General features: G+C 37.1%; 1 protein-coding gene across 1 annotated transcript in view; it reads right to left on the bottom strand.

Moving 5' to 3' along the window:
- Window positions 1–12292, bottom strand: part of LOC136039865 (aspartate dehydrogenase domain-containing protein-like) — a 58758-nt gene that overhangs the window by 28065 nt on the left and 18401 nt on the right. The window contains exons 2-4 of the mRNA XM_065723806.1: window positions 11932–12113; window positions 10945–11130; window positions 3475–3698 (exon numbers count right to left, since the gene is read on the bottom strand). Coding sequence (XP_065579878.1) covers window positions 3475–3698; window positions 10945–11130; window positions 11932–12113 — 592 coding nt within the window. The remainder of the gene's footprint in view (window positions 1–3474; window positions 3699–10944; window positions 11131–11931; window positions 12114–12292) is intronic.

Below are 12292 nucleotides of genomic sequence, written 5' to 3' on the forward strand. Positions count from 1 at the left end.
AATGCGTTAAAATTTTTGATCTTTTAAGAATTCATGTTTCTTATTTTTTCTCGCACATTAAAAATTGAAGCTTCTAGTGTCAAAATTGTTTCTATCACATCTTATTACTCATCACACTTTTTACCTTTTTTTTCTTGTATTTACCCTTCTCATTTACCTTTTTATCCTCACCGTACAAAGAACCGGTCAATGATAATATTAATAATAATAATAATAATAATAAAACAAGACTGGAAAAAAATGGCTCATTTTTCAGTTTCTAAGCTCTCTAGTAAAGTTGATATCAATCATAGGAATTTAAGCTCCGGCAGCGGACGCTTGCTAAGACACAAAAGCAATGTCTTAATAACCTTAACGTCTTAATAACCATTTCTAATTATTCGTTTGGTTTCGGAATATCAAACAGTTCGTGGTAACGAACTGTAGTAAGGAGCGACCAGGCTCAATAGTAACCAAAACTCTAAAAAATTGAATTTTTATATCAATAGCTACATCAAAAGAATTGCATTTTAATGCTGATTTTAAATATATAAGTTTCATCAAGTTTAGTCTTACCCATCAAAAGTTACGAGCCTGAGAAAATTTGCCTTATTTAAGAAAATAGGGGGAAACACCCCCTAAAAGTCGTAGGATCTTAACGAAAATGACACCATCAGATTCAGCGTATCAGAGAACCCTACTGTAGACGTTTCAAGCTCCTATCTACAAAAATGTGGAATTTTGTATTTTTTGCCAGAAGACAAATCACGGGTGCGTGTTTATTTGTTTGTTTTTTTTTGTTTTGTTTTTTTTCCAGGTGAAATCGTATCGACCAAGTGGTCCTAGAATGTCGCAAGAGGGCTTATTCTAACGAAAATGAAAAATTCTAGTGCCCTTTTTTAATGACCAAAAAAATTGGAGGGCATCTAGGCCCCCTCCCACGCTCATTTTTTCCCCAAAGTCAACGGATCAAAATTTTTAGATAGCCATTTTGTTCAGCATAGTCGAAAACCATAATAACTATGTCTTTGGGGATGACTTACTCCCCCACAATCCCTGGGGGAGGGGCTGTAAGTTACAAATTTTGACCAGTGTTTACATATAGTAATGGTTATTGGGAAGTGTACAGACGTTTTCAGGGGGATTTTATTTTGTTTGGGGGTGGGACTGAGGAGAGGGGGCTATATTGGAGGATCTTTCCTTGGAGGAATCTGTCTTAGGGGAAGAAAAATTCAATGAAAAGGGCGTAGGATTTTCTAGCATTACTATAAGAAAACAATGAAAAATAAACATGAAAACTTTTTTCAAATGAAAGGAAGGACTAGCATTGAAACTTAAAACGAACAGAGATTATTACGCATATGAGGGGTTCTAATAATACTTTAGCATAAAGAGCGAGGTATTTAGGAGGAGATAAATGCTAAAGTATTTTTAGTAATTTCAACTATTTATTCTACGGCCTTTCTGATTCAGGGGTCATTATCAAAGAATTGGGACAAAACTTACGATTTAGTGTAAAGAGCGAGATTTTAACGAGGGTACAAACCCCCTCGTATACATAATAGAAATATAAGCTTATGAAAGTTTGTTACGTAAGTTAATTCTTAAGTTACGTATATTTTTTACTAATAAAATCGTTCGTTAAAAATTAAAAATTCTAGTTGCCTTTTTAAGTAACCGAAAAATTGGAGGGCAACTAGGCCTCCTTCTCCACCCCTTATTTCTCAAAATCGTCTGATCAAAACTAAGAGAAAGCCATTTAGCCAAAAAAGAATTAATATACAAATTTCATTTTAATAATTTATGTGCGGAGAGTCAAAACCAAACATGCATTAATTCAAAAACGTTCAGAAATTAAATAAAAAAAACTAATTTTTTTAGCTGAAAGTAAGGAGCGACATTAAATCTTAAAACGAACAGAAATTACTCCGTATATGAAATGGGTTGTCCCCTCCGCAATCCCTCGCTCTTTACGCTAAAGTTTGACTCTTTGCCACAATTCTACTTTTTAAAACAATTAAAAGCTTTAGCGTAAAGAGCGAGGGATTGCGGAGGGGACAAACCATTTCATATACGGAGAAATTTCTGTTCGTTTTAAGATTTAATGTCGCTCCTTACTTTCAGCTAAAAAAATTAGTTTTTTTATTTAATTTCTTTCAAGCATCGGTACTTGTGTATTATCCCGAACGCACTGGAGAGAAGTCTGCTCTGTTTGACCTGAGGAAAACCAGTTGTCTTGCAATCGGTTACAGTTAGCTTAGTTTGAGTGAGAAAAACTACACAGGTATATTTTAATTAAATATTTAATATATAGAGATGGTTAGGGGTTAGGTTAGATCAGGCTAGGTATTTAATATAATGAGTTCGGAGTGGCCTGCTTTCCATAATTATTTAATGTAGTTTCTGTAGTTTTGTTTCAACTGCGTTATATTATTATCATTTTTTGGTATATTTCCGTAGGATTAACCTAACTTCACTTCTCGAGTGCGTTTGAAACAGCACAGCTCATAAATTATAATAAATGACTTGAGCGGATACCTTAAATACCTTTTTATTTTACTACCTTAAAACTGGGAACCATAAAATTTGGGTGAAAAAAATTTATTCAAAACCAGTAAAAATAATGTTTAAATTTTTGCAACCACGCAGATTACTGCATATTAGTGCCTCTTTCCTAACCATTATTATTATTATTTACTTGAAAACCCATCTGCAGTAGCACGAAGAAGACAGAGAATAAATGACAAAAAGACAAATATACTTTTGAAACTGCGATTTCTTGTTCCAAGTTAAAAACAGATCCAAATTGCAGGGCAACAGTATGTTTATTAATCAAATTATTCTCTTTTTTACTTCTTTAAAAAACAAGTTGAAAGCTTCAGGTGGCTTAAGGCTGATGTGAGTTATTAGTAGTAGTAGCATATTTTTAGTTGAAGATTGCGACAAAATGGGGCGACTGATTAAATGTAGTCTGGTAGAGACACTATTTTCATCTAAGTGAATGCAAATCCAGGCTTTATCATTGTTTGATGTAGGCAGTTAAGTCAGTCAAGTATCGAAAAAAGCTTGGGAATGGTTTTCCTTTTGTGGGGTCTGTGGTCCCCTCAATAAGAGATCATAATTACAAATCACTTAGCACAAGCCATTTTGTTTCTGTAACCTGCGCTGTGAAGCAATTAAATCCGTTGATGCGTCCCATGGCACGGGGAAATACGCCGGACTCTAAAAAATCTATCTTAAACTATTTTGTAGCTTAAATAGACATGTTGTGAAAAAAATGAAACTAGTGTTGTGTAAGCTTCTTGTAATGAATGAAAAACTTAGTCTCAATATCCAGCTTGTAAAAGCATTTATTTCGCGTCCATAAATGCCATGATGCCAGTAGCACGACTGACTTCTTTAGCAGTAAATTACGAGTAACTTCAGTTCATCACCCGTGGTTGTTATGAAGACAAAGCGAACACAAATCTTACTAAAAGAAAAAAAAAGGAATACCTAGAGTCAGACACAAGCCTCCCAATGGCGTCAAATCCTAGATCACCTGCTGCTATAGCTGCTGCTGCCATTGTGTTGACGTTATTAGGGGCTAATGGGCATAGGTCTCTGATGCTGCCTTCATATAAGACTTTACTCCCTTCTTTTACTTCATCATTTATGTGCTTCAAATCACCCTCCAATTTGAAGCTTGATGGATGTTTCTTCATTGTGATTTCTAGTCCCTGTAGCAAGAGAATGAGACTTAGAAGTGAACTCTACAGTCGTAATAGAAAGATAAATAAAGCCACAATGACAGTTAATTTCCACTAAAAACAAAAAAATACAGGCTGGAATCGATATTCGCTCAATAACTCCTAACTTAACTTTTACATCGCAACTTAAACAAGAGCTAAGAGCTCATATGGCACTTGTGACGAGGCAAGAAGAGCTAAGAGCCAAGAGCTCATATGGTATGAGCTCTAACAAAATTCTAAGGATCAATAGATTGATTTATAAGGAAGATCAGAGGCTTAATACCGGTCACGATTTAAAATAACAGCTCTGAGTCGAGACGTCCTTCTAGATATCAAAATTCATTAAGATCCGATCACCCACTCGTAAGTTATAAATACCTCATTTTTTCTAATTTTTCCTCTCCCTTTAGCCCCCCAGATGGTCGAATCTGGGAAAACGACTTTTTCAAGTCAATTTGTGCAGCTCCCTGACACGCCTACCAATATTCATCGTCCTAGCACGTCCAGAAGCACCAAACTCGCCAAATCACTGAACCCCTCCCCCCAAATCCCCCAAAGGGAGAAAATCCAGTACGGTTACGTCAATTACGTATCAAGGAAATTTGATTATTCTATCCACCAAGCTTCATCCCGATTCCTCCACTCCAAGCATTTTCCAAGATTTCCGATTTCCCCCTCCAACTCCCCCCCAATGTCAACAGATCTGGTCAGAATTTGAAATAAGAGCTCTTGAGACATGAAATCTTTCTAAAAACCAAATTTCATTAAGATCCGATCATCTGTTCTTAAGTTAAAAATACCTCAATTTTCTTAATTTTTACACATCAACACCCCCCAGCTGCTCCAAAGAGAACGGATCCGTTCCAATTATGTCAATCACGTATCTATAACTTGTGCTTATTCTTCCCATCAAGTTTTATCTCGATATCTCCGCTCTAAACGTTTTCAAAGATTTCTGTTTCCCTCCTCCAGCCCCCTAAGTCCCCGGATCCAATTCGAGTCAAAAATGGAGCACTTGAGACATAAGATCCTTCTATATATATAAAGTTTCATCAAGATCCGATCACCTATTCGTAAGATAAAAATACCCCAATTTTCACGTTTTCCAAGAATTCCGGTTTCCCCCTCCAACTCCCCCCACTGTCACAGGATCTGGTCGGAATTTAAAATTAGAGCTTTAATACACAAAATCTTTCTAAATATTAAATTTCATTAAGATCTGGTCACCCGTTCGTAAGTTACAAATACCTGATTTTTCCGGATTACCCCCCCCCCCCAACTCCATCAAAGAGAGCAGATCGGGTCCGGTTATGTCAATCACGTATCTTGGACAGGTTGTTATTCTTCCCATCAAGTTTCATCCTGATCTCTCCGCTTTAAGTATTTTCTAAGATTTCCGGTCCCCCCAACTTCCCCCCCCCAATGACGCTGGATCCGGTTGAGATTTAAAATAAGAGATCTGAGTTACATAGTCCTTCTAAATATGAAGTTCCATGAAGATCTGATCACTCCTTCGTAAGTTAAAAATACGTCATTTTTTCTAATTTCTCAGAATTACCCCCCCCCCCCCCCAATAGAGCGGATCGGTTCCAATTATGTCAATCACGTATCTAAGACTTCTGCTTATTTTTCCCACCAAGTTTCATCCCAATCCCTCCACTCTAAGCGTTTTCCGTGATTTTAGGTCCCCCCAAACTCCCCCAATGTCACCAGATCCGGTCGGGATTTAAAATAAAAGCTTTGAGACACGATATCCTTCTAAATATCAAATTTCAATGAGTTCTGATCACCCGTTCGTAAATTAAAAAATACCTCATTTTTCTAATTTTTCAGAACTACCCCCCCCCAAACTACCCCAAAGAGAGTGGATCCATTCCGGTTATGTCAATCATGTATCTAGGACTTGTGCTTATTTTTCCCACCAAGTTTCATCCCGATCCCTCCACTCTAAGTGTTTTCTAAGATTTTAGGTTTTCCCCTCCCAACTCCCCCCCCCCCAATGTCACCAGATCCGGTCAAGAATTAAAACAACAGCTCTGAGGCACGATATCCTTCCAAACATCAGATTTCCTTAAGATCTGATCAGCCATTCGTAAGTTAAAAATACGTCATTTTTTCTATTTTTTCTAAATTAAACCCCCCCCCCCAAATGGTCAAATCGAGGAAAAGATTATTTCTAACTTAAACTGGTCCGGTCCCTGTTACGCCTGCCAAATTTCAGCGTCCTAGCTTACCTGGAAGTGCCTAAAGTAGCAAAACCGGGACCGACAGACAGACCGACAGAATTTGCGATTGCTATATGTCACTTCGTTAATACCAAGTGCCATAAAAATATACTACTACTATTGCTAAAAGCTCGTTGTGGTAACAAGCACCCCTGAGTCTTACACAGCTGCATATATTCCTTATCCACCCTGAGATGTTCAAAGCTTCAAAGCTCGTTGTACCACCAAGTACCTCTGAGTCTTACATAGCTGCATATGTTCCTTCACTCTGATATGTTCAAAGCTTCATTGTTCAAAGCTCCAAAGCTCATTGTAGCACCAAGCACCGCCTAAGTCTAATACAACTGCATATCCACCCTGAGATGTTCAAAGCTTCATTCTTTACTTTTCCCATAAAGTTGCCAATTTTATTTAAATCCTTTTCATATGACCTCTTCCCATCCCATTCAAGGATGATCTCTCATCCGTAAAACGTGATCATTCAACGATCATTTAAACGATTGATCATGTTGACATGATCAATCAAACGGGTACCCGAAACTATTGGGTACCGTAAACGGGTGCCGTAAAACGTATCCTATTAGAATACAGCAAATAGAAGACCATAACAACTGGCAAAGTGTCTATTTGGTAGTTACTTAGAGAGACAAAGAAAAAAATTGTGTTTACCATCGTTTATTATTAAACAAGAGCTAAGAGCTCATATGGCACTTGTGACGAGGCCAGAAGAGCAAAGAGCCAAAAGCTCATATGGTATGAGCTCTAACAAAATTCTAAGAATCAATAGATTGATTTAAAAAGAAAATCAGAGACTTAATGTCGGTCAGGATTTAAAATAAGGGCTCTGAGTCACGATGTCCTTCTAAATATCAAAATTCATTAAGATCCAATCGCCCACTCGTAAGTTATAAATACCTCATTTTTTCTAATTTTTACTCTCCCTTTAGCCCCCCAGATCGTCGAATCAGGGAAAACGACTTTTCCCTCAAGTCAATTTGTGCAGCTCCCTGACACGCCTACCCATTTCCATCGTCCTAGCACGTCCAGAAGCACGAAACTCGCCAAAGCATTGAACCCCACCCCCTAACTCCCCCAAAGAGAGCGAATCCAGTACGGTTACGTCAATCACTTATCTACGACATTTGCTTATTCTACCCACCAAGCTTCATCCCGATTCCTCCACTCTAAGCGTTTTCCAAGATTTCGGATTTCCCCCTCTAACTCCCCCCAATGTCAACAGATCTGGTCGGGATTTGAAATAAGAGCTCTGAGACATGAATTCCTTCTAAATATCACATTTCATTGAGATCCAATCACCCGTTCGTAAGTAAAAATACGTCATTTTTTCCAATTTTCAGAATTAAATCTCCCCCCCCCCAACTACACCAAAGAGAGCGGATCCGTTCCGGTTATGTCAATCACGTATCTAGGACTTGTACTTATTTTTCCCACCAAGTTTCATCCCGATCCCTCCACTCTAAGCGTTTTCCAAGATTTTAGGTCCCCCGCAACTCCCTCCCAGTGTCACCAGATCCGGTCGGGATTTAAAATAACATCTCTGAGACACGATATCCTTCCAAACGTCAAATTTCATTAAGATCTGATCACCCGTTTGTAAGTTAAAAATACCTCATTTATTTCTATTTTTTCCGAATTAACCGGCCCCCGACTCCCCTCCCCCCCCCAGGTGGTCAGATCGGGAAAACTATTATTTCTAATTTAATCTGGTCAGGTCCCTGATACGCCTGCCAAGTTTCGTCGTCCTAGCTTACCTGGAAGTGTCTAAAGTAGCAAAACCGGGACAAACCGACAGAATTTGCGATCGCTATATGTCACTTGTTGTTTACCAAGTGCCATAAAAATTAAGAGAGGTTATGTTTTGGGTCAAAATAACGTGTCCTTAGATTGCAAATGTCACATTTTAAGCAATAAATTATACATTGTTAGTTTCAATGCTTTCAGGTAAAGCAGTATAGCGTTAGCTTTTAGACACGGTGTGTTTAATAAATAACAATATGAATTGGGTGTCATGAAATAGAAATTAAAATTAATTTTAAGTAAACGACGCATTCTGCTTTTCTCAAACCATGAATCATCAAATCTGGCCATTTCTGCATGGCCAAAAATCATGATTTTAGGTAATTCTTATCCGTAAAACGTATCCTTGCCTTCTTAACCTTCAATTCCTTGTATCCCTAGAACGTGAAATCGAGCCACATTGTTTGTATAGCTTGTTGGTGATACGACCAAGCAAACTGGTACCCAACACAATCCATGGACAGTTCATCTAGAAAACATTTAAATACCTTCCTTAGCCTTTTCAGGTTCCCAATTCTCAATAAACAATAAATAATCCTTCCAATATGGTCTTAAATTCAAAATTAATATATGACTTGTTACAAGCCAGACTGTAATAATTGTTATTATGAACACATACTTATGCAGAGTCATGCTCCATATTCAGGGAGGAGCATTTGAAACGTATTAAATTTCAATGTCTATAAAATTTTTTCAAAAAAAATTGGAAATAGAAGTAGCCTACGAATTCTCCTCTATGATTTTTGTAAATACAACGAGGTGTATCCTGGGTATTCCAGTTATTTAGTTCCAAAGGATTTTGTCTGGAACGATAAATGCTAAGTCTAGAAGTGAAATTGATACACTTGTGTGAGTACTTGTCTCACCCTAACCTTAAAGCTGAAGAACTAAAGGAATCATCTGGGCAAACGCTATATAAAGAAAATGGCTTCAAAAAATATTTTAAGCATGATTTGTGACAAAAACGATGGAATTAAGTATGCTAACCAAGAAGCCGTGCAATCGTAACCGCCACTACATATTCTTATTTTGGCTGCAGGAACGCTTCACGATAATCAAATCGGATATTTTTTTTTTCGATACTGCATAATTGTTGCACATAAAAATTAAATTTTTTTGCTAGGGTGATCGCACATTTCATTAGCATTTAGTTAATATTTCCTTAGTTTCTACACAAGAGGTCATATCATCTTCCCATTTATCAAAATTGCTTTAACTGAAATTCGTGGCAAATAGGCTGAAAAACTATCAGTCAGCGTATTAAAAACGATGCATCTCGTTCGATCTATTTTTTCTAGCCATATCATATAGAACGATTTACCGTAGATACTGTGAAGGGATCACTTTTAATCGAAGCCCCTCTCACCTGCTTTTCCTCATCCCATGCAGCTCTACGCCCCCCCCCCCATTGCACTGAACCAAAAGTTAAGGCAGCGATTTAATTCACAGGGAGTGGAAAATTTGCCTCCAGGAGTAAAACGCACCATTCAGCCCCAAAGGGCAAGCAGCCTCAACTGTGCAAATGGCCCTATGTCCAAGGATAAATTTTATTTTAGTAGAAAAGTGACTATATTTCAACTTATTAGAATCGAAAATATGCAAGAAATTTAAATCCCAATAATCGTGGTCATGAATTGAGCCAATACCCCTGCAACTCCTCCAATCTCCGCTGTTCACTTTAAAGAAAGAAGAAAAACATGTTGTTCCTCGTTTCAACGGCACTGATGCAAGTATTTCCAGTATGTTTAATTTAAGCGTAAAAAGTTCACCCGTTGAAAACTGGCACAAAGACAATATGATTCCTGGCTAGGTGCCAACAAGAATTAAATCTCACCTTATGACAGACTCCAAGAAACAACGAGTGGAGTCCTTATTCGATGCAATAACAAGCTAATTCCTGATACTTTGCGGAAGTAATCTAAATCCTGATTTGGAACAAGAATAAACCCCGACCACCCTTGGTGCGAAAACGAGTTAAGTAGTACCTTTGCAAACTAAATCGTAATTCGATGTAAAAACAAGCTAATTCGGTATAAGAATGAACCTGGATCACCCTTGGTGCAAAAACGAGTTAAGCAGTTAAAAAAGAGTAAAAAGAGTAAAAAGTAGTAAAAAGAGTTAAGTAAACAAACTAAATCGTAATTGGATGTAAAAACAAGCTAATTCCTGATACACTGCAGAAACAATCTAAATCCTGATTCGGAATCAGAATGAACCCGGACCGCCCTTTGTGCAAAAACGAGTTAAATAGCACCTTTGCAAAGTAAATCATAATTCCATGTAAAAGCAAGCTAATTCGTGATACAGTACAGAAATAATCTACCGCGTAAAAACGAGTGTTGTTGAAGAAAATAAAACCATCAAATTCATACTTCTAAAATGTTTAAAATCTCGAAGGTATCTGCAGATTTTTTTTATCAAGAAAGGTATAGCGAACACATACCTTGGTGCAAAAACGAGTTAAGTAGTACCTTTGCAAACAAAATCGGAATTCAATGTAAAAACTAGCCAAGTTCAAGCTACACTTCCCGCCCCTCCCGCTGCCAACCTTTTAGCAGAAAAATATGGACATCGCACCTTGCTTGAATGGGATTATTACAAGGATTTCCAGTCTTTACTGCTAAAAGCATAAAGCAAGGCATTGCCCCTCCAGCACCATTACCAACGGTCCAGTAGAAGGGTGGGCAGTTTTTCTTTCTAGCACAAGTACCTTGGACGATATCATATTTGCAGATTATCTGTAACCTTGTAAATATCGATACACGGCCAATAATAGTAAGTGAAGTCTTAAAAGCACAATCGAAAAAAATTATTTTGTTAGAAATATTTTCTACTTGACGCCGGTTCATAAATATTAAATATTATTCAGATTTAACGATGTAATAACCCATAGTCATTGAAACAAATTTGTAAGAATTCCAAAAGAAACCCTGAAACTCTCAAACTTGACTTTAAACAAGTTATTGCCCATAACCTTTTCGTTCTGAGTATGACCAGGATTGTATTTATTTTAACTTCTGTTTGTTTTAAGTTTCATTTTTTCATTCATAGCAGTTTTTGTTTTCTTTTAGGTTTGGGGTATTATGACTATTTCTGCTCGTTTTAGGTTTTAATGATACTCTTTACTTTGAAACTTTTTTCGGGAAACTTTTTTTTTAAATACAACAGAAGCTAGCTTCAACAAAAGATACCTTCAGAGTACCAGCTCTTGCCATTCTTGCGATATCTTCAGCTCCCCAAAGAGCACCACAAGGAACATAGACAGGGTTACCGCTTCGTTCTGAGGCTGTTTTCAGACGTTTGTAGGTTTCAGCATTTGCAAGAGCTGTAGGTGACCCAATGAAGTAAGAACAATTGTCGAGAAACTTCTCTCCAAACTGAAATAGATCTGAAATTACTTTCATTCATTTTTATCTGCAAGAACAAGCTGTTAAAGATTAATTACAAGTGTTTGGACTGGGTAGTATCAGTGATTGAGATTTTGTATCTACAATAACAACAGCGTAAAGCTTTACAAAATTTACGGGAAAAACTACACCTCAGACATTTAAACCAAAATCCAGCGAGAGTTCAGCATGTGGCTTTGAAAATACCGTGATTTTGTTGCTACATCAGTGCTAAAAGACTATTCAGGGAACAATAATTGTTTTAGTTTTTTTAGAGGTATGGCTTTTCGGTATATATTAGTTTAAATTATCAACGAAATTTATTAGACAGACAATAATCTCCAACGAGTGTAAAGTCACCTTCCTGCTAAAGAAAAGGTCAGATTAGAAACCCGAGAGAACCCATGAAGCTTTGAGTCTCCGTTCCACAAAAAGATGTTTTTTGCAATACGGAATCTCTTATTTTCAGAATTTTTGCTTCGAATTTCTAGCAGACACGTTAAACGTACTTAGGGCGTGCTGAGATACTACCAGTGCTCTTGATATCTTGTAACTTTTCCCAATTCGTCTTTTTGTTAGTCATTTCTAAATAATTCAACTCTGCTGTTCATGAATACACTTTGACTGTTTCTAAGAAAAAACCTGAATCGGACCGACCAAAAAAGAAGATTTGTCTTCACACAAAGCGCAGAGTATATCAATCACTAGTGGTCAAATCTTTGATCTTATATAAGCAGATTATTATAGTCAGAGTTAATATGAAAGAAAACCCTTGCAATGTTGAATTCTTACCGTCTTGGTTATATCTGGATGAGCTACTTCAATTATAAGCTCAACATCCTGTTCTGAAACTGCATCAATATCATCAAGGATTAGTTCTTGTGGTACACAAATGATTTTCTCCTTAGTTCTGTTCCAAACAAATACGATCTGATAGTCTTGATTCTTCGATAAATGCTCGTACAAGTATTGGCCTGAAATGAATGTTTGCAGACATTATAAAGGACGCTCTAAGAAGGAACATGCGAAGGATGGGATTGTGCTAGCAAGAAAGGGGATTGCAAAATTCCCTACCCCTTCCCTTGGTATAAGAAAATGACAATCAAAAACTTCACTTTGGAAAGCAGGTAAAAAAAAGGTAGAGATAAAGAAC

This window comes from Artemia franciscana, chromosome 20 (assembly GCF_032884065.1).
Source record: "Artemia franciscana chromosome 20, ASM3288406v1, whole genome shotgun sequence".
Classification (NCBI taxonomy): Eukaryota; Metazoa; Arthropoda; class Branchiopoda; order Anostraca; family Artemiidae; genus Artemia; species Artemia franciscana.